Source organism: Anas acuta, chromosome 4 (assembly GCF_963932015.1).
Source record: "Anas acuta chromosome 4, bAnaAcu1.1, whole genome shotgun sequence".
Lineage (NCBI taxonomy): Eukaryota > Metazoa > Chordata > Aves > Anseriformes > Anatidae > Anas > Anas acuta.
In genome coordinates, this window is record NC_088982.1 from 48,486,524 (window position 1) to 48,511,030 (window position 24,507).

General features: G+C 37.0%; 1 protein-coding gene across 16 annotated transcripts in view; it reads right to left on the reverse strand.

Annotated features, from left to right (window-relative positions):
- Positions 1-24,507, reverse strand: part of MARCHF1 (membrane associated ring-CH-type finger 1) — a 296,342-nt gene that overhangs the window by 42,354 nt on the left and 229,481 nt on the right. For 15 of the 16 annotated variants that reach the window (XM_068681133.1, XM_068681124.1, XM_068681126.1 and 12 more), the window contains one exon: positions 8,034-8,084. The exons of the other annotated variant lie outside the window; for it this stretch is intronic. In XM_068681133.1, the coding sequence (XP_068537234.1) occupies positions 8,034-8,084 (51 nt within the window). The remainder of the gene's footprint in view (positions 1-8,033; positions 8,085-24,507) is intronic. 16 annotated transcript variants of the gene reach the window in all.

Here is a 24,507-nt window from a genome sequence, read left to right on the forward strand (position 1 = left end):
ATGATGAAAGCAATAGGAATTTCCAGTCCACAGAATGGATGTTCGAGATCTGACAGAATTTCCCAGTTAACAACAGAAGACGAGACTCCTCATTGACCAACTACTGCTTACACTGCATGATGGAACTAGCACAGGAACACAGCTTGTGTTCTTAAGGGGAAAAGGCTCTATTTTCACCTCACAGGAGAGCTCGGTAACAACATGTTCCACAAATGCAAAGCATTCATACCTGAGTAGACATAAGCTTTAAAATAAAACACCAGATGTAATGGACAGCTGACATAAAATGTCCTTGGAGATAACCCAGAAAGGCAAATGAATCCTCTAATCTAATGCCACTGTTCTGAATAAAGATGGCCAAAGGCATTTCAAAAAGCCCCTCATCCTACAACACTGCTTAAGCAGAAAGTCTGAAAATTGCAGGAAGGTAGGGCAGGCTGGGAATATGACTAATGCTTTTATGCTCACACTAAGTATGCTTTACAGCAGCAATGCATCACAGAATCCTCCAGATCCCACCAGCCAATACAGTTAAAAAGCTGAAACTCTACCCTAATCAAATAATGGCACACTAAGGAACAGATACCTTAGAAGATTATAGCAGTTTGCACAGCAATAAACTCAGCAGGAGATCCAGTCTGCATATTTTCATCTGATAATCCTGCTTTGTAAACAACGCAACATTTTAAGGGAACCATCAGTCTTTATTAACTTTTATTTGGATAATATCTCAGGTCTAGAAAGATCAAAAACACGGCTGAAATGACCCAAGCTCAAGTCCTCACCTATAGACAGGCGTATCTTAGAACATCTGTCTTGAGATGGCATTCCAACTTGAAACTGAAACTCATGCTCCTCTTTTTTTTTCTTCCCCCTTTAGTCAATCATGATGGAGTTCCTGCTTTCAGATCTAGACATTATTATTGTCTGACTGATGGCTTTCCAGCAACCATTAAATGAATCAGAAGCTCACTTCTGTTTTCGTTCACAGCAAGGTTCTTTTTTTTTTGTGTGTGTTTTTGTTTTTTTTTTTGGTTTGTTTTTTTTTTTGAAATAATTTCCTGCACAATTCTTCCCCAAGCCTTTTCTTTCTCTCCTGTTTTTCTTTCTTTCTACCTGCCTCTGAAGAGACGGAGTAAAGGGAGAAGTAACACAGAAAGGAGAAGAAATATACTTATGATTCTGCTGAATGAAACTGTTCTGCTCCTTTGAAACTCAGTATGATCACACTAAAGAATGGTTTTAAATCTAAATAACTAAAGAACGTTTACTTTCCACTAAAGAAAAATCAAAATCACGAGTGGCAAATCTATTGTGCTATTTAAAAATTAAACTAACAAAGACAATGGCAAATTTGAGTTGTAGATTCAATAAGCTTCTAATTTCTTTTGTCTTACTGAGCTATGTTAACCTTTCATTTATAGGTAGAAGTTCTATGCAAAATTCCACTCTTCCTCTACACACTTAGCATTGGTAGCTAAGCTTTGAATTGCCAGCTGGATTATAGTTTGCAGAAGTCTTTGTATTGCAGTCCTGCAACATTTTTGATTCATGACTCTCTTCAAATGCTTCAGGATGCATCTTTTTAGGCATTATCACTTTGTTAATAAAAATGTTATTTAGCTCCTAGAAAAACATAACGGATTCATTGATTCACTGACTTAGGCAACTGAAACCCAGGGGGAGCTGGTCTTTTTCCAGAAGCTGCAGAGCCCTGAAGCCAGCAGTTCCTGACTGTCCGGAAGGAGCTAAATGCAAATGTAGCCTGAGGAAAGGTGAAACACAAACCATGCATCACCTTTGCTACTGTATTTTGCAGTATTTTACTTACAAACTAGTCAGTACCAGTATTCATGGTTTAGAGTTTCTCTTCTGAAGAGGGGTATATATTCCCACTTATCTGCAGGACTTAAAGCCTCAGTATATATACTCACCAGCTTTCACTCATATGACATTCCCTCAGTTCTCCCACAAGTGAGTGCACACGCTTGCCCCACTGTTTGCTTGGTCTGATGGACTATTAAGGAGGACTGAATAAATTCCCATCTGTGAGGACATCATCATTATATTTGAACAACCGACTCTGGTGTCTATTTAATATTTAATTATTCTGTCCCTAAGGGAGAAATCTAAATGTCCCAGAGTGAGAGAGCTGCACAAAGAATATTGATATGACTAAGCCAAAAGATAGTGAAACCCCTACAACACATCATTATGAAAAACAGGTGACACTGTGTTTTTGGAAGTGCAGAGAACTTCAGACTGCAGCAAAATAATAATTTTGTACCAGTGTGGAAATAAAGTTTGCTTGACTGTATTCTTTTTAGGACAAAGACCTGAAATGTTCTTCAAAGTGCCATATATGTGAAAAATGGCTGTATAAAAATTTCCAGCAGTATGTATGGAGTAGGTCTGTTATGGATAATAATTTTTGTTGAAAACTGAACAGCGTATGTCATCACTTGAATACCGTGCTTACTGGAAACAAATCACCTATATGGTATTATATATCATAGGACAGAGCTGAAATCAGTGATGAAATACTGCTGCCTCCTTATCCACAGAAGTGGAAATTACATATAAGCATTATGCACAAAGTACACTTGTATAAACACATAAAATTAATATATTTCAAATATCCAATTTTGTCAGGACGTGCTGGTGTGGCACATTTAGGAATACTCAGTATAAACTGTTGGCAAGAATTACAATTTAAAAAAAACACAATCTGTATGAAATATTACACCATATTTTTGTATGTATTCCCTTTCATTAGAACACTAGTTTAAAATATGTCAAGTGTATCCAAGAATAAATTGAAAATACTTCTTCTATTGGTCGTCCCCTGAAACTGCAATACATTTAATGCAATTTTATTTACAAGTTCAAATTTCTGGAAGATTTAAGTAATTCTGCAGGTTGTTAAGCTTACTGTAAATGAAGATTAAATTCTATGTGCAAGCCACAAAGCATTCTGTAGACAAAGAAACCACACATTTACATCATCTAAGAGGAAAAAAAAAAAAAAAAGCAGCAATAATTTTTATGCCATTGCATCTAGTTCTAGTTTTTGTTTTTCTCTGCTCTATGTTTTGATGAACAAAATACTTTTCACTAACTTGTTTACTTTGTGATGGTGTTTTTTACAGTAACAGAATCATAATGAGAGTTAAGAGCTAAGCTAGTCTTCACCTTTGATATTAATGATTCTGTTTATGAGCAAGAAGAATCATTTGGATGACTAAGATACCATTAACACTCAAATTTTAATGCCAGTTTTGTATACATGGTATTATTCATTGTAACAGTGCTTTTGAAGGCTGACATTTTACACTTTACAAGAGCAGGGACTTGTTTTTTCAGGGTTTATTTTTTGAAACTCTAAGATTTCTCTCAGTTCTGATGAGATACATCATTACGTTTATTTTTATATTGACTTCTTAATGTTATTTTAAAACAAAGTTCATTACAGAAAACTAGGAGCTACACATTGAAAAGACTGAAAAAAACCACCATGGCAATCTGAAGAGAACTGTCATTTATGACAGGTGTGAGATTGGGACCGAATAGGAAGAATAGCACAGATGGATCCACTTTTAGCAGTACAGTCCCCTGTAGCAAAATGCTAGGGGTCACACAATTACTCTTTAGGATTCAATCACACAACAGCTATTCCAGAGATGCTGCAATCCTCTCTCACAAACTGACTACTTCAAAACAATCAATAAATTGGCAACAATTTCATCTAAAACTTTAGCGAGCACTGCTTTGACATACTGGTGTCTTTTGGTTTTCATTTGCATTTACTGAGAGGAGCCAGACGTGACATAGGCAATCAGTACAGAAATCACCTAGGGTGGAGATAAAAAAGATAAACACAGAGTGGAACCAGTTTTTACATCCTTTACCTTCTCTGCTGGTTTTCATCTTCTAAAATAGACCAACGAATATCATCACAATGAATATTCTGAAATGATCACCTCACTTCTTCCTGATGTAAATCAACCGCGTTTTATTAGAAAGATGCTTCAGAGACTTGTAAATAAAAAGTATTCTAACACCTGCTCCAGGCTTTTAAGAAGCAATTGAGCCAAAACAAAAATCAGGCAATTTGCTCCAAGTCTGAGGTTCACTGAAAAATAAGCCCAAAGTTCCCATCAGAGAATTTGAAATCTTACTGCAGAGAAAGCATCCTCCTCTAAGGAGCTCTTGATTCATACTTAACATGCAGAAAGATAATTACAATGTGCTAGCAACATTTCTTCCAGAAAGCATTTTAACACAACCAGGAAGCCTCACAAACACATACAAGCATAACCTCTATGGGCTGTAATTCAAACACAAGACTTTTTCCACTGGTTAACCACAACAGAAAGAAATGAATCCACCAGATTCTTCTCAGATTAAATTTCCTCTTAAATTATTCACATATTTAGGAAGACATAAACGATTTACCGAGAAAAGCTACAGTGCCAAGAACTAACTGATGGCAAATATCTAATGAACAAAGTCATTTTTTTTCCATTTACTTAGAGTTTAAATACACCTGGAGAAAATAATTCTAATTCTGAAATCCAGAACAGTGCTTAAGACTACGTCTGGGAGATGGGTGGGAGAGAAAGGCTAAGGGTTACGAAGACAAAAGGAACACAATAGTGAGGCTGGTTCTTGACTCACATTTCCAGTATTTCTATGTTTTTATTAATACAGGCTTTGAAAGTCATACTCAGAAATCACTCCACTTTGTCACTCTGAAGTAATAGGCACTGCAGGTTAGTCCCAGAGAGGACCCATCGCTCCCAGTGCTAGCAGGGCAGAAGGCAACAACACCTGTTTATCCATTCATTGATTCTGTGGGAAAAAATCTACATTATTACCATAAGTGTGGCACAAATTGGACACCAATACATTTTCCTAATCACCTCTGCTTGGAAAACCAACCGAAGTAGTTGCTCTTGGAACCCCAGGGTAGTTTTAATGACTCATAGGCTGAAGGTAATGAGTGAACGTCCCAGATGGATACCCACTGAAGAGAACTATAAGCTGCCTGTCAGTCAGCAGCACGAGGACAGAGGCAGAGTAAGGGAGATGGAGAGTACAAAATGATGTGAGACTACTTTAAAACCCTGCAATTAACTCGGTGGTTACCACACAGGTGGGATACTTAAGGTCACAGTAATGAGCTGGAACACACACAGAGATGGCTGAGTGAATTAGTTCGGAGAAATGCTCTCTCTCCCTCCTGCCTGCCGAGCAAAATGCTGCTGGCAAGGCGCAGGAGTGCCGAGTGCAGGAGGGGTGAAGCACCGTGATGTATGGGGACAAGGGACAGTGTGAGCTGCAGCCCTGCCACGCTCAGTGTTCACCTGCTCTTGCTCTTAAACATGGTGCGTGGTTCGGTACTAAGCCAGGTAAACAAAATCAAAGTGTAGGATTTTGCTCTTCTCCCACCGTATTGATAAAACTCTCCATTTCTCATGTTAAAAAAATCTCTCACTGGTGGAGCTATGCAATTTCATAGTTATAAGAAAATAATCTGTAAACGAATGGCCTAATTTTATGTTAGTACATGTACAGAAACATATTATCCAGCTATTATTTTACTTACTTAGTAACATGTATCACAGTGGACTTTCCAAACAACTGTGTTCAAATCACACCTAAACACATTAGGTTTTGTCTTCACATTTGGCCAGATTATTACTGAAATTCTTATCAGAAATGTACATGCAAGATTAAAACAGTCTTCCCAACATCCTACATTTTGGCACTCCCAGTGGACAGCAGAAGTGAACTGTAAGACTCAAGTATGGATTTCTTCCCCCCCTCTAGGGAATGGTGGATTTTAAAATCTATGGATTAAATAGGTACATAATAACTCGTAGCTGGTAAATGGCAAATCAGAGCTATTCCTTTTCATTATGTCCAGATAAGACATATCAAGTGTTCAACAATTCAGTTTAATCTGTATTACCATGCAATTCAGAGTTAATGTACCTAGTATGTAAAATTGCCTGAGCGTGTTCTGCAAACCTCAAGTGTCCTCTTTAAGGCTAAAACACAAGTTGAATGAATAAACAGCTTAAAATTGTTATGAAATATGAATCTGTGTTTGCAGAATCTTTGCTGTGTGCCATTTCACAAATAGGGTAGTGCGAAATCCAGTGATACCAGGCAATGGCTAATCTACTCCAGACCAAGATTTCCATACGCAACCAACCTTGGCATACACAAAAACACAAAACTATTGAAATGCAACTCTCAATTTAACCCTTTTTAGTTTACACAAACAGGCAAATGCAAATAGTAAAAGCCTCAAAATCAAAACGATGTATTTTGATTAAATTATATTTCTGAATGAAGGCTAATTTTTATGTAAATTGAGATGTTTATTGTGTATAGGATCTGACACTGCACAGAACGCAGCTCTTGCCTTTGATATTTAGTTTATGTCATCCAGAAGCCTCCAGTTTTGTTTTGGGGTGCAGTATATGTTACTATTACTTTGTGCCATGTGATAGTAACCTGAAAAGTCTGGTATTTGTTTTTCTGTTTTCTTTTACATACATATTCTCCTATTGTATGAAAAAAGGCATTTTGAATCAAACAATAGACTGCAAACTAGAATTCCAGGCAAACATCTTTTAGCATTAGCAAAGTTTCACTAGCAGGTAGTTTCACATAAACAGAAAAAAGTGTTTCTGAAAATCCTGCTTATAAATATAATACTTAAAAAGGTGCAAGCACCCTTTCTAATAAGCATCTATATTGATTTCTGGAGAAACTATTTTAAACTAAATGTCACTGAATGTCTCATACCACTGAATATATTTATGATTTGCCATGTTGTAATGCATATTACATAAAAAAGTAGAAAAAGCAATATCAAATCCACATAATTTTACAATGATTGTAAATATAGACATGCCTTTAAAATGTTACTGAAAATAATATATGTATAATTGACTGAGATCAAGCTTGTAAGTATATAATTAGGTGTTTTTTAAAAATAGCCAACAAGTCAAGAAGAGATTCTGCTACATCCTAGAACACACTAGATATAATGTCTGTGTTTTTCCCTGCCTTTTTTTTTTTGTTGTTCTTCTTAATATAAAAATATAGTGTATATACAGCATATAGATGGTTTCTTTAACTGAGAAATCACTTTTTGTTTTGTTTGTTTGTTTGTTTGTTTTTGTTTAAAGAGCTCTCAGAAAAAAAACATTTTTACAATGTGTACCCCAGAGACAAGAGTACAGTGGGGAAGGATATACCCCCAGAGACAATAGCACAATGGATGCTGTTCGTACTCTGGATGCAAAAAAATAAATAAAAACAAAACAAAACAAAACAAAACAAAAACATCTTTATATACAAACATAAAGCATGTCTGATGTTTTGGACTGGGATTCCATAATACTGAATTTTTAGCTTTAACTTCCTGTAAATTCTGGCTTTTTGGCAGAAATTTCAGCCACATCTGAACCAAAAATTTACAGAAAGAGTGTTAAAAACAAAGGACTGCAGTCCAAAGGACCGCAGTCTCATTCTGCCTCTCCCTACAGCTTCCCTTCTCTGTTTCCTAGAAACTAAAAACCATCTAGATATACAACCCTGGCTTCAGTGAATCATAAATTCCTGTAAAAAGAATTCAGTGTTCACACATTACAGCAACTATTATTTGGGTGGGGCAGGGGGCAAAAAATTATGCAGCAATTCTACCTTAAGCTAAAGCATTAATGTAGCATTATATTAATGTTAATTAATGTTAGCAGTTGCGGAAAGCAAGTGTAAGAAATCCACGTTACTTACTTATTGTTATTACTACACATATTAAAGTCATGACTAATTGTATACCTATACTTTAAAATGAATTTTATTTGGTAGCCATAATGATAGGCAGCAAAAACTCAAAATGGGATGTTTGTAAAGAAAACATCAGAAATGCATATGTAATTAAATGAAGCACTATATTGTATTTGATAAATTTAGTTTTCGTTAAATTCCTCATAAAGGAAATAGATTTTACATACCTTTGAAATATTACTCGATCGACTTGTGGAACGCCCTGGAGATTTGTCATTCTGGAAAACAAAATTAGAAGATGCAAAAAACTTATAGCAACTTATAAATAAGAAAAAGTTGTACTTTTGTGATTATGAATGCACAGAGTTTCTCTTCTGCTATTTCTCCTTCAGGTTGGAAAGGGAATACACAGTGGAAGAATGCTCAACAACTAAGCCATTACAACATTCATGTGACTTACATGCAGGCAAAAGCTGACAGAAGGCCTGCAAGAAAACAATGTTAGCACCTAATTGTGTGTTGTTGTTTGTTTTTTGTTTTTTTTTCCTTTGTTGGTGGTGGTGGGTTTATAACAGCATTTAGACTGAAAAGTCAATGTACTGCCATGGCTTCTCATGCAACCTGCTACTCTTGTACGAAAAAAAATATTGTGTAACAAATAATAAAACCCACCTAGTTACACTAGGGTAACTTTTTGAGCATATCCCTGTCCAAAAAAGTTGAGTTCATCATTCAGGAAGATTAAAGAGCTCTATATGACTTCATGGCTAAACACACCCTGAGAACAACAAATTGTAACTAGTCGTAGATACAACAATTTAACACCCACCATCCCTCCTCTCTCACCCGCACAAACACACATGTAGGCAACACCAGGAGACTGAAACCCATTAACAAAGAATCCATTGATAAGCTACATTTCTAGAGCACAATACTGTTTTTTTTTTTTTTAATTGTTTGCTTTCTGGTAATTCAAATGAGGAAGTGAAGCAATCGTTCAATTATTTCTTCAGTATTTATGCTTATTTTGGAAAGAACACTCGTCCCCATGGTAAATTCATGTTATGGCAATCACAGAAATGCTGTTCTCAGCAGTGAGAATATAGGCTCAAACACTAAGGTGGAGTATTTATAAAAATCAGACTGATTTTTACCTAGAAAGGGTTGAACTAGACACTATTCATGCAAGAGTGTTAGATTATTTACTGAGGGTTGAGGGAAAGGCCCAAAAACCAAAGCAGAGCTTTCACCTGTGCAGCTTAATTCAGAACAGAAGTACCACTATGCCAGGCTTACAAATAAATTAATAGTTTCCTACAAACATGTCAATAAAAGTCTTTTAACTTCATTATAACCCATCTCTCCTCATCTTTCATTTCAAGAATGACAGAAAAACACTGCCTGTTAAAAAGTCTAAATTTGCTATACCATGAATACTCATCTCTAGTCTAGAGAAAAAAAATACTTAGGAAAAAAAAAACAAAACAAAACAAAACTTTGCCATTTTCCTATTAAAACAGCTGCTTCAATTTCAACTCGAGTAGGCACACCAAAATGACGAACAGGCACAGATACATATTCATTTCTTAGACTGTACAGAAAGCTCCAAACCGACTTGCATTTTCACATATACCTCCTACAGCTCTCTTCCTTTAGACGAGGAATAGCTCATGTTTTTGTTCCATCCCTCAGCGCCATCCATCTTCTGCACTGCAACTATTAACATACTGCACTCTTTTTACTTTACCTTCACCAGCAGTAGGTAGCACAACATATTCCTGCCCTCAAAAAAACAGTGCCACTGAACTCCCCAACCATACATCATTCCCCATTTAATTCTACCACTCAGGCTAATTCTCAGGACTTAAATACCTGCAGGTTTGTCTGTCAGAGTTTCTTCATTTCCAGAAAGAATTTTAAAAAAAGTTCAAATTATCATTCATTTATTATACCTTGTCCTTGAGGTAGGCCCTGCTTTGAGCAGGAAACTGAACCAGATGACTCCTCCTTACCTCAAGTATTCTACAATTCGATTATTTCTGTGATACATTATCCACTATAGCTTGGGCAAATATGCTTAATAAATTACTATTTTCTTATACTTTCTAGACAGCACTCGATATATACAATTTTGAATGTCTTCATTTATATCCACAGAAAATATACTTTGTATTTTCTGGGTCAATGTTCAGAGATGCTCAGCTCTGACCTCAAAATAATCGAAGTTATGGATCCATGAAATTAATTCCCCTTTCACAGTTGGGAATTACAAATGGGGTTCATAGTTGAGAAACTCCCTGCTAAAAGCATGCGACCTTTATCCTCTACCACTTGGCCTAAAGAAATATTTTGTATTTTCTGACAGTGAAGTGAACTCTGGAACTGCAACTTCCTTTCTTTTAATCGTCTGTCATCAGTGATCCATTTTTAAAATCTGTGCCCGGACTACAGCTCTCTAGGATTTTTACGTGATCCATTCTTCACTACAGCATGTTATCTCCTTTACTTCAGTTACGAGGTCCAGACCCACTGACAACTCTTAGCATCCAAACTGCAGAGTACTAGCTCATCCACTGAATGGTCTAGGTTAAGAGAAAGAATGCTGGCTCTCTGCAGCTTTGGGAAATCAAGAGAAAAAATAGTTGTTTTTGTTTGTTTGTTTGTTTTTTAATCATAATCTCCCAGTTGAGGCATTCCACGGTGATTTATCCCAAGGAGGGCACAAATAAAACACAAAATGTTGCACTAAATAACCATACATAAATCGAAGATAGAATTCACATTGAACTTGCATGACTGTTTGCGCAAAGAAAGAACAGAATAGATAAGTTATGGAAATATCTCTTTTGATATGCTGTCCTTAAAGACTGCTTGTGTTCTATAATTCCATTATAATGGTTTATCTTTATGGAATACTCACATTGTTAAGAATAATTGATTCCTTTTCTTACCGTAAGTGAAGAGGAACTTACTGTATTGAAGAATATTTTTCTTACAAGCTTGCTGTACACTGATAATAAAGATTGTTTCCCCGTGCATTCAGTATTATTTTACATTTGAAAGGTTATATCCAAAGAAATACGTGTTCAAACATCTATGCATATTCTTGTGCATCACACAAATGTCGTATCATGTACTTCCAATCTAATTATTTTTGGGGAAAAAAAAACAGTAGCCTTCACCTTTTCGATTAACACGTCAAATGAGGAATTGTTTAATGCCTGCAGCTAGGGTTTCTGATCTCCTTGACTGAGTTGTCTAATTGTACACATGCAGAGTGCTGGCCCTTGAGCAAAGTAAAACCAAAACATGCAGAACTATGTCTTGCTAAAATTCTGAAACTGCCTTTTTCTCCACTCAACAAAACACCTCCTTCCAAGAGTCCACAATAGACACGAGCCTTTCAGTTTTCTTTTTCAGCTCCTTGTTAAACACACAGGGTGTTCTCTGAAGTCTGCACTTTGCTTTTTTTCTGTATTTAAACATTGTTCAAAAGCTCCTTGTTAACTTTGTACGAAAGGAGTCTTTATTACCCTATTATTTGAAGGAATGGAACAATTACATCCATCAACTTTGAAGTATTGTTCAGCACTTAGAATGATAATAAAAAAACTTTTGCACTTTTGGCTGATATATTATTCAATGATGGTGTCAATCAAGTAAAGCATGACAACCAGCATACACAGAGAGCATAGGATCTGGTGGGTAACTGGGACTTGGAAATTGTTCTGATTATAATCTGGATGGAGGAGAAAAAATCAGCATTTTGTTTTTTTGATTCATTCGAGTATCTTTTTGATATAAGTAGAAGGGTTTTATACAGGAAAAAAAAAATAAACATACCAAACATTTCTCTGAAACAGACAATGCTCTGTTTCAAAAATATCTCCAAATAATTGTCCTTAAGAAAAATTTCACCAAAACAGCTTCCTGTTGAAATTCTGAATTTAGATTAATTAGCATTTTTCATCAGAACACCTTGTTCCCCCAGAAGAAAGTAGCCAAGCAGCTTTATTCATTGTATGTTGCATTATGCAGTCCAAAAAAACACCCCGGGATACCTCTCCTTACTTCCAGACATACTGTTCCAGCAATATCTCATCTTTTCTTTCCTGTGTTACATCTGCAGACTTGAGACTGCTTATCCCTCCTGCTCCCTCCTCATAACCAGCAATTTCAAAAATAAAACACTAATCAGGTATCTCTGAACATGTGATAGCATAGAAACAAGTTCCTATAACTATTTTACAGAAATATAGAATAAAAGTAGTCTGTGTCTGTAAATTTCTCAATTTTTGTTGTACCAAGGTCATTTACAAGGATGCTATTGAAAATGCAATTCAATCTTCAATACAAATTCTGGGACAAGAAGAAAGAGAAATAATACCATGAAGTTTGAGACTATGACATGTTCATGGAACTGCTCTGGGAGGAGTTATATGTGTGCCTGTCCCCTGCCTCGTACAAAGAAACCAACTCCAGTTTTAATAAGAAGTTAAAAGAATTAAAAATAAAATCATAGAATCATAGAATCATAGAATATCCTGAGTTGGAAGGGACCCGTAAGGATCATCAAATCCAACTCTTGACACCGCACAGGTCTACCCAAAAGTTCAGACCATGTGACTAAGTGCACAGTCCAATCTCTTCTTAAATTCAGTCAGGCTCGGTGCAGTGACCACTTCCCTGGGGAGCCTGTTCCAGTGTGCAACCACTCTCTCTGTGAAGAACTTCCTCCTGATGTCAAGCCTAAACTTCCCCTGCCTCAGCTTTTTCTGTCATTAAATCACCTACTAAAATTTCAATTCAGTACTAGATGGGGTTCTTGAACTGGTGTTTTTTTCACTGACCAGCCCATTCAAGCCTATTAAACCTTCTGATGCTCAAAGATACATTTATTCCCCCATCTTGTAACTGTGGCTTACACTGCTAACAAACTGCATTTTTATTACAGCAAGAGAATAAAACTCTGACTGGGTAGAGGAGAAGGGCAGTAGTAACAAATCCCTAAAATATTGCTGTAACAGTTCAGGCTCTCATCACAGGGAGGAAAGTTGTGGATTAGCTGGTTGCTTTCTGACTCTTGCACTGAATTTTCTTACACACAGTTAGTGATTTTAAATTTTGCTGGGCAGCAAAGCCTATTCAAGTCCACCAATCTGTTTGTCTGGCTTGCTTCCTTCAGCTGCTCTTGCAGCTCTGGCTCTGAGCCCCGCTGGGGCTGACCCCAGCAGCTTGCTAACATTGCACCGCATCTCTCTGCAGAGAGCACAGCAGCATCGGGAACTAATCACAGAATCTCCCCACAGGAGCCTCCTTTTTCAGCACCTTTTCACTTCTGGAATTTCAAATAGGGACAGACAAGTCTTCCACTTTAGGTCCTTAGCTACCACATGCGTAGATGATCTCAAATCACAATGTCAGTAGTTGGAAATCTATAGATCTTGAAAAATTAAGATGAATTAACAAACTTACATGTATGTTACTTATACAATACATTATTTCAGTATCTCAACATGAAAACAGAAAGACAAAAACATAAAACAGGCAGCATTCACTTTAACTGAGAAAGAAAAACTGCAATGCCCATAATTAATTAACACATAAATTCATGGTGTATTTACTGCACATCATGCATAATTTTACTGTGGAACCCAGAATGTTTTCAATACCAAAAACCAGCTGGATTCAAAGTGTCAACTCGCAGAAGAGAAGTCCTCTGGGAATATTATTGTGATGCAGATGTAATCTTTAACTAAAATAATAATAACAAAAGACAAATAAGAGCTACTAAAAAAAATAAAATAACACATACATATTATTTATACTTTTATGCTATATCACATCTCTCTACATAAAACATCTAAGAGTATATAACATATCTACCTATATATAAATGTATTTACATGTATAGATATGCAAATTTATGCACTTTTTTCCTTGTTATCTACTACTGAGCATGGCCATCCAGGAAAACAGCATCTCCTACATTTTGTTTATTGGTACATTATTCAAAAACTATTTCACAGTTTCTCATTTTTGGTCTAAATTATTAAAATGAATACACATCTATACATATTTATTTACAGCTACTTATGCTGAGAAGGTAATGAGAGAGTTCCTACTGCCTGAGCATACCACATGCCTCTTGGCCAGTTTGGACTTGGACAACCTCTTCTCTGCTGGAAGGATCCTGACAACCATCAGGGTAATTGGAAATTTCTAAAAAGCTTTGATGTGGAGAATTTGAGTCCCGGAAGAAATTCAAAGCAGACTGCAGTCACAAAATAACACTGGGAAGGAAGCTAAGCTGGAATTGACAGTTATCTTTCATTATTGATGGAATTATTTTCTGTGCTGTTACATATTTTATATAACTTTTTCCAACTTTAAAATATTCAACAAGTAGCCATATGACTGCTCTTAGAAATACCACTAAATCACCAAACATTAAATTTCTGATATTAAAAAAAAAAAAAAACTCTTCAAAAAAAAAAAGATAAAAAAGATATATATTTTTTAATCTCCCTTCTTTGTAAGCAAATAAATAACTATTTTGTTAAATGTTAAGGGTAAGAAGGTCAGTAAGTTCAGTAAATAGGTCAAAATTTATGTCAAATCATCTACAAAGTCACTAGCAAAAAGCTCATGAAGAAGGTTAACTTAAACAGACCGAAGGTCTACATTGTACAGGAGGGCCATACAAAACCAGCTAATTGTCACAAATAAAGCTTCTTAGGATGCTGAAGCCCTTCTAACATGCCTCTAACATGCCATTCTGGCTATCATCTGTAGAAACAATTTAAATCAGCATGACATAAAGAAGTTAATTTTATTAGCCTAGAAGTTGCTTATTTTCCACATATGTATGTATATGCCTATCTGTATGTGGGTGTAAGCAAGGATACAGCAACCTCCCCACTAGTGGGCTGCTGGGAAGCCTTTCAGAAGAATCACGTACACGTGCTTTATTGGTCAAATGTCCCCTGACTGCTTTTTCATTGTAGTCAGACTTATGGCACCCAAGGCCATACACATCTCATGTTCGTACTCTGGCTGCAGTAAGGTTTAGAGATAAACATTTAATGAAATTAATGAAATTATTTTCTTGTTCAAAGTTTTTCCCATTTTTCCCTCTGAAGAGAAACCCGTAATGCCACTAAGTGCACGCCACAGACATATCAGTGTGCTACTTCAGCTGCTTCTTGTACTGGTATGTCTAACGGGCTTCAGTCCTTTTCTCTCCTATCTTACCTCACAGCAGTTTCACTGAACACAATATAACAGCTTATCTGTAGCATAAGCTGTTAATAAGCATGAGAAACATATCAGAATCTGATCCAGCATCCTTTTGATTTGAAAATGCTAATTACACTTTAATGAGGCTCGGAGCAATTTTCCTCACAGGCCAAGATGAGTCAATAGCGGGCTTGCTGTTACAATACAAGGGTTTCACAGTGACACTTCTACCTGCAATTACATGGACAATTTCCATGTAACAGAATTCAGCTTCTTTCTCTGTATTTCACAGACCTACAAGGTTAAAACCTGTTTAAAAACTGGTATAAATACATTACTACATTAAAAAACAAAAACAAAACCAAAACACAGTGAATGAACCTTGAAACAGTGCAGGCGTTGATAGACTACAGTCAGAAAGCAGCTTGTACTAACCACTGGAAACTCTTCTGAGGTAGAAAGACATCTTCACCTGCCATAACTGCAGTTCCTGTAACAGCTCACATCTTACTTTGTTGCACCATACCTAGGAGAAGTGAAAAGTTCCAAGAAGCCCTTGCCAAAACTAGGAATGAAATAATCATGAAGTTGGAAGTAAGTTCAACACATCTCAGTAAACTTACAATGTGTGTCACATCACGGTCCTTGACTGATTCTGAGAGAAGCAGCTAGTTAGAAACTTCCTTTGGAAAATGCTTTCTGGCAACGCTTTATACTAATGAGAATAAGGTTAAAGGAACAAAACTGAAAATACAAAAAGCCGGGATTTCAGAAGATCAACATACAAGGGTGAACACGAAGCTTTACAACACAGAAACCATACACAGGAGTCAAAGGCTGCTGCTCATTAGCACCTCCTGCTTTGTGAGAGCAAAGTGCACTTGCTCCTGCTGCAATTAAGACAGCTAGGGGCTGGGGGCTGCAGGTGACTTTAAGTCCCCCCTTCACATGCAGACCAAAGAGGAGTCATTTGATTCAGTTCAGAGGCTGAAGGAGATCTCGTCCTTTCCCTCACTGAGCAAATGAACTTGAACAAATCTTAAACTGACCTAAGAACAGCCTTTCATGTTCTCCAGACTAGCTGCTGAAGATTAGTTACTTCTTTATACAAGTCAATAAGATGTAGTGCAAAAATCCAGCCCCATCCTCAAATGACTCAGGTTTGAGCTGAACAAGTTACCACAGGGGAAGTTTCCAATATATGCAGTTTTATGAAGTTCCAACATGTCAAAAATATCACAAATTGCGTACATATCCCTCAGCAACAGAACATCCTTCAGAAAGAATATCTGAAGCAGATAAGATGTTAAAACATCCAGGCTTAAAGTATGACACATTTCCGTGTCCAAAGCATCCAATTATTAAAATAATAAAGAAAGTTGAGGGGATTTGTACCAAGAGAAATGTGTGAATAAGAAGTACCAGCATTTTGTATTGTTCAATACAATGCACTAATTTTTTTTATTTTTTTTTAAATCTCTCCACTCACCTCTTTCCTAGGAAGCAAAACTGTACGTTGCCCAGCACAGACCCAGGCAGTAAGCAACACACCACCTGGTACCAATGGATCTTTCTGCCTCCTCTGATGTAGGGTAACACAGGGGACTGCAGCTACTGGCAAAGAGATTTGTGCTGTGGAGCAGCCCCATCAGGCAGCTCAGCAGCCCCAGCCGCTCACCCACCCTGCCCAGGTGGGATGGGGAGAGAAAGGGAGGTAACAGTGTGAGAGCTCAGGGGCTGGGGCAAAGACAGCTCAGTGGGGAAGGCAGAAGCTGTGCAAAGCAAAGCCCGACCAGGCCCCACTGGCTGCTTCCCCCTGGCAGGCAGGTGCCAGCCGCTGCAGGCCAGCAGGGCTCCTCACATGGGGCGGCTTCTCAGGGAGACAAACGGTGTTGCTCCCAACGTCCCCCTTCCTCCTCCTCGGCTCTGGCTGTCATCACTAAGCGTGCTACCAGGTGGTGTGGGACATCCCTTTGGGCAGCCTGGGCCAGCTGTCCTGGCTTGGTCCCCACCAGCTCCTGGGGCACCCCTGGCCCCTTGCTGGCAGGGCAGCAGGAGGAGCTGGGAAGGCCTTGCCTCTGGGCAAGCACTGCTCTGCCACAGCTGAACATCCATGTGCTGTCACCACTGTTTTCTTCAGAAGTCCAAAACAGCATTGTGTGAGCCTCTGTGAAGAAAGTTAACTCTGTCACAGACAAAACCATGACATGGTGCCGTTCTACTCAAAAAGAAAGCAGTGTTTTATCTATCCATCAGAGCTGATGAACAGCAACAGCCTCACCAGTCGGTACATTAACCTAACAAAGCATTTTCTGAGAGCTCCTGTGACGATGTCTGAGCCCCATCAAGCACAATATGATTTGCAGTGGGAGCTTCAGAAGGCACAGACAAACACTGGGCTTTAGCCCAGTGGGTGCTCATCGATTACAGAACGGTTTTCTAGGAAGGCTCCCCAGTCTTTCTATCCTCTTTGTAAACAGCAAGAGAGAAAGAGAACCATGCTACAATGTAACAGCACATACACTCTTACTGTACATTTGTTGTAAACTGTTATGTTTATTATATCATTTTTCTGTAAAGATGCAATAATGAAGTAAGCCCTGATTACCTTGAATCCAGCCTTTTGCTACTTAGGTTGCTTTTTATGATCCCAAAGTGTTGAACTTGCAAGATCAGCATGTTATATTTTTCACACTAACCAGATTTCATTTACTTACATTAACCTTAGGAAAAATCACCAGCATTTAATCCAAGGTTGTTCTCTATGATTGGGTGTTCTGAGTCACTCTCAGTATGCAAAAAATGCACGTCTAAAATAGTCTATCTCCTTGTTGGCTCACTGACTGCTTGGTGAAGACCAAGCATCAAGCATTACACTGCACGAAAAGCCTACGCTAATTAGCTGCCTTTGCTCTTCTGGTTTTAACTTTGCTGGAGATGGGGGAAAGCTGCCAAAATGTTCATTCCTAGTAGCATTTTTCTTCCTAGCAACGTAGAAGTGATTCCTGTCTTTCTACAAAGCTGATCACTGAGTTGAAAATTAGAAGGTGCAAAGATGGACGGTGGACAAGTGAAACCTGCCATTACCTTCTTGTTAAAAAGACATGGGGAAAAAGCAGAGGAAGACTTTAACTTAAAAATAACAAGCTGCTAGTCTATACCTGAGTGACATACCTTGGTATGATAAAGTTGAAGGAATGCTGTTTACAAATAGAATTAGATGAAAAATGCAGTGAGGGATAATATAACTAACTAAATGTGAAGAAGGTATTAGGAAAACAATAATGAAATAAAAAAATAATAAAGAATTCGCTCTTTAGAGTCAAAAGAGTAAGCTATAGGGAGGGAAAGTAATTGCATCAATTTGTTATTGTCTGGTTTTAGCCAGAAAATTGCATGCATATCGACAGTCAAATACACTGCTCTAACTTCTCTGACATGGTGTCTATAGAAGATTTACTTGTCACATTGACAAATGATTTTTGGCCTACAAACACCTTCCTAACATTTTTGTGTTCCACTGCTATTTCCCAACATACTCCTCTTCAGCAAAAACTCTGAGCTTTATTATTCTTATATCAATGTCTAACTACAGCCTATTTAATTTCCATCGTCTTACTACATTAATCAGAGCACTTCAGTTGGAACAGGTAGTAATACACTTTGTGATAGATTTACACACATCAAAACCACTGTCTGCTACTTGGTTGTTACTGTCTAAGTCACCTGGCAATTATGCACAGCCCACACGATCACACTAATGCTTGATTCACATTCTTTTATTCCTGGAGACATGCTATGGGAGGTGCTGTGTTTGGGTGTCGTTGATAAAGATACCTTACCATGGAAAACTGCAAATGTTATTTTTATACTATTTTTTTCTTGGCATTACTCAGCTATAGAAAATGAAGACAAGCACCATTTTTTTCTCTATATATACAAATATAACAGTTATTCACAATGTTACCCTTCTTAAATAGGTTTGACCTGTGGAACATGGAAGTGGAAAAGAATCCTCTTCCCTATGACATCAAATTCTCATTTTGTCTGTCTTGTATGATGAACAGACAGGCAACATGATTAACCTCACTGCAGAATCCTTAAATCAAGTAGCACTGTCACTTACGCATATTATCTCTTACAGATAACTCATTTAAGCATTTTTCATCCCTGATCAATAAGGATCTCTTGTGTTTACTTTTTCATTCAAGTACTGATTTCAGCTTCAAATGGTCCACTACTCACTATACATGTATCTGTTTTCAAAAGCTCCCAGTACATCATGAAATTTTGCTTTTCCATAAGATTCAGAGTGAGTCCACTCAGACTCACTGGACTTTTTTCTTTTTTTCTTTGTTTTTTAGGTAAGACATTTGTTTCTCATCTGTTGGGATGTTTCCCTGAACACATTGTCTGGGCAAAGATCCTCTCCTGTTTGAACACTCTTGATGGTCAGTATAAAATTTGCAGCAAGTAATTGTAAGGAGTAGTAAATCCAATTTTTCATTTTTATTTTTTAAAGAAAGTAGATAGAGATAATTGTCTGTGGACCATGTCACCCAAATTTTAATTCACAGTATGACAGGTATTCAATCTTCTCTGTTGACTATCAATATATTCAAATTCTTTAATTGAAAAGACAAACTATCCTGTTTCAGAAGCCAGAATTCAGAGGTCACTTTGTTGTCTGCCAATTACTGTGACCTGCTGGATTCCAGTCAATTAATACCCAAGATGAAAGATTCTGGCCAGCTAAGTACTTGTCTAACAGCCAAATGTTTATCAAAAGACAAAAGACTAATTAAATACACAAAGTCAAAGTGCTTCAATTACAACACAGCTATAACCACATTCCTTGATATGTGCTGTATGTTCACCTGTCACCATTTTTAGATTTTTTTATCTGATTACAAGCTTTATGTCATCTTTGTGAACTCAAACTCCTCCAAGCAAAAGGAAAAATGATGGAAACAGCATTCTCCCCAGTCCTCTAAAGGATATCCAGGCATTTGATTGTACAGGTGCCCAGGATATGAAGCAGAATAAAAAAGAATGAAAATGAGGTAAACAACATGGAAATCAATTCCAGAGCAAAATATATTGATATATGAGCCTTATATACCACAATAAGAAAGCACATATGACAGGCCACAGTCTTATCAGTGTAAATCAGAGTACTTCACTCTGATTTTTCACCTAAAATGCCATTCTAAAAACTGGTATCTTGTGTAATTGCTTTTATAACAGAAAAATATGTACCTAAAGAGAATACCCTGTCACAGTGGTCCTTAAAATATATTCAGTAATTTTGACACATTGCATTAAAAATACTTCCACAAAAAATCAAACTACATTTCGTATTTCAAATCACCCATTCCTTCTCCCTCACATTATTTTCTCTCTTATAACCTTGTTATTATAATCATTGGCCAGTTTGATTCATCATTCAGTCTAAACCTTCTGACTTACAGTAGCAACAAGAATAGGAACAAAACTATAGATAAAATTAAGTTCTTGACCAAAGACAGAGATGCACACTTTAGTATAAAGCTGCTGCTGCTGCAATTAGTTGTCCTTAATTATGAAATTTCAAGTTATAATTCCTAAATTATTCTCCAGCCACTTTGTGTATAATACTTTAAATTATATATACATACATTGCTACCTCCAAGCTAACTCAAACTCAATCATAGAATGGCTTGGGTTTGAAGGGACCTTAAAGATCATCCAACTCCAACCTCCCTGCCATGGGCAGGGACACCTCCCACCAGACCAGGTTGCTCAAAGCTCCATCCAGCCTGGCCTTGAGCACCTCCAGGGATGGGGCCTCCACAGCTTCTCTGGAAACCCTATTCCAGTGCCTCACCACCCTCTGAGTGAAGAATTTCCTCCTAAACTCTAATCTAAATCTCCCCTCTTTTAGTTTAAAACCATTTCCCCTCGTCCTGTCATTAAATTATTAATTATTAATAACTATTGCTAACATGCAACATCTTGACCAAGTTATTCTTTCAGTCACACCAATGAGAAAAGCACTTAAGTCCAAGCCCAAATTCTGTAAACTGCAAGAACAATGTGGTTACACATGTATCTGTGATAGAGATAGTTATAATGGCAAACTATATGTTATTGGTTTGCAGGAATAGACTGTTAGATGACTGAATGAAATAGATTTAACAAAAAACAACAACAAAAAAAAACCAGGAATACACTCTTAAGAAGAGCTCACATAAATTACTGACATTGGATAAGAGTGGGATTAAGAGAACTTTGGTGGAACCCTGGTGACTGCTACTGCCAGATGCAGCCAAAAAATCAGAAATGTTACCAGCTGAATAACTTAATTCTGTACCAGTAGGCCTAGATTCACAGATCCAGTACTCTTACCATACAGTGTTGGTATGTCTGAAACCCCTGAATCACAAACTTGAAATAATAAACATAAGGACATGAAGGAATGTCATGGCAGCTGAAACTGAGATGCGTATAGATTCCACAGATTCATTCATCGGCATCCTTCCCACCTCTTCAGCAAATCCCAAAGTACATCTTAATGGTAGATTAACTGAGGTTAATAGTTAAATAATCAGACTGATAGTTTGGGGCTCATTGTTTAATTTTATTTCATTATATATTTTATTTTATTATTTTATTGTATTATATATTTATATCTTAATATTATATGTTAAGACATATTTCTTATATATTTATTATATAATATTTATTTTATATATTATGTAATGTATATTTTATTATATACATTTGAACATTGCAACTCTTCCTTCTAAATCTCGAAGGAAAATATCAACTTTAGTGCTTGAATGACAAAGTTTAAAACTCTTCAGCAAAGCTCCTTATGATAGTTCATGAAGTGATACGTTTATTCACACTGAAACGTGTAGAAAGGTTGGAGGAAATGGATAGCCTCAGGTTAAAAACATGTATCTACAGCAATTTCTCTCTGCTTCAGAACTAATACTGAAGTTCATTCAAGCTTTATTTCTACAAATCCTTCAAAATGATGGATCAACCATCAAAGCAGTACAAACTTTCAGACCAGGAGGTTTTCATATATGCTGCCACAGAACTGTATTGCAGAAATAACTATTTTTGTTTACAGGCAAGCTTTGTCTGATTTGTACCTGTAAAGCTACTCAGACATCTTACAAAGAAGTTAGCAGCAGGAAGTAATACTAGGTTTTTGCTGAAAAAAAAATATTGTCATTTACTCCAGTCCTTTGAAGAGCTGTCACAACAAAGGCTAGATCCGTATTTCGGTTATGTCTGAAATATTTTAGGTCATCAAAGTTCAGGATCTAGGCCACAGTTGTTTGTGGTTTTGTTTTGCGTTTTAATCTTCCTGAAATATTCAGTAGAGAAAAGATGCTGGAGAAATTACAACTAAATTGGGCTTATTCTTAGTACTCACATGCCTGCCTCCCTATTCATATATATTCATATATTTAGCCAAGGGGTGGAGGGAAACTATTAAACAAAAGTGGTTTTTTGTTGTTGTTGTTTTTCTTTATAGCTATATTAATGTTTAATTAAAGAATGAATCTTAATCTTCTTTTCCACTTACAATAACGCAAGTAAAAAGAAGTGTGGAAGCAGTGTCTCTTGGACACCTATTTTGGAGCAGACTTGACCAGCAAGTCAGAAATACTCACAGCAGGGGCCTTCTACATGACTTCTGCTCCCAGACAAGCACAACCTGCACATTCATCTCAAAGCTGTGCTGAGAGAAGGATGAGTACACCTCACCACTGTTACTTACGGCTCTGCCCTGACAGATTTTGTGCTGTAACAGAGATCTCTCCTGGAAAGGGGAACACCAAAGGGGAAAAAGAGTCTGGAGAAAAGAGAGAATGGGCACACTGGCTTAGGGAGAGAAAAGGCTACCCTCACTTAGGCAAAGGAAGACTTTATTGCCAAGAACACAACTTAGTAATCACATTTAGATTCAGAAATGAAAGAAAAGAAAAAATAACACCAAAATATAAGAGGAGGCTCTGCCAAATTATCTGATTAGCTCTAATGTAAAGACATTGTAAGCAGTTGTTAATTCCTCCCAGTCAGACCTTCATGCCTAATAAAAAAGTCCTTGGCATAATTAGGACAGACAATAATTCAAACTTTCCCAGAGTGCCTATAAATAGCTACTTACCAGAATATAGAGTAGACTATATTTATTTTATTCATATCTGTTAATTACTGCATAGAATTTAAACTAATGAGTTGGGAGTATCGTCCTGATACTGTAATTGACTGAAGTATTTGCACACAATATTCCATGCATTTGTGTCTGTCTGTCTGCATAGGCTCTAGCTGTTAAAAACATCACTGAAATTATTTACTTTCTTATTCATGAAACATTTTAATTACCATCCTAGATATCAGTTAATACCTTATGCTTTGCTTTTTTTCAATTACTGCTGGCAACAGTGAAGCCTGTTTGATTCCATTTTATTCTTTCCTGTGTTTTCTCACCAAGGAATCCTGCTTCTCTTAGTCATGATACACAATGTGAAATAAAATTACACATGAATGACTATTGTTATTTTCTAATGAAATACTATACTTTCTCTCTTTTCAATACAGCAGGTCTTCAACATGATAAATCCTCTAGATTCCCAGTCTGCAGTGTGCTTTTAGACTTCCAGCAGTCCATGTTGGAGAGGACTTCCAGGAATGGTTTTATTGCTGGAGGAAAACAAACAACAATCTGCCACTTGCATCTGAAGTAAATCTGGTGACTTACGCAGCATCACCCTGAACCAGTGCCACTGAAGATTTGGCTCACTCATCCCAGGCAGTGATCCACAGCTTGCAGTATGATGCTCACAGAGCATCCTCAGCAGCACCCATCTCCACATAGTTGGGAACCAGGCCGCCCAGCTCTGGCAAACATTGATTTATACAGCTATTAAAATGCAGATGGTATTCAAGTGACTCTTTTAGGTCTAAAAAAACATCTTTAGTTCCAACTTTTTTTTTTTTCACCTCATACAAAAACACATTCTTGCAAATTACTGCTATGAAAAAGCAAAATGACACTTTCACAGTCTGAGATACTAGGGAATAAGTTAATAGAGGGAAGAGCCTCAGAAAGAAAAACATCAGTCAAATGATCACTCAATTCTCAGGCCTGATTTTTAAAAAATTAACATTTAACTGATAACAAACGTTGAGTGGTCAAGCAAAGACCAATATAAAATATTTTTTTTTCCTTTACTTGCTTCCAGAGTTTAGTTTCTTTTAAAAGTTAGATGCATACAACTGAATTCCATAGAACTGGTTTAGTTTTAACACTATCATACCGAGCCAGGAAAAAGGAAAGACTTTGGAAAATACCATTAGAGAAGCAGACAAATTCAGTATCTGCTTTATTGCTCCCATTTCACAATACAGACAAAATAAGAAGGCATAATTTCAATATTCCGATTTCAGCTTACCTTCATT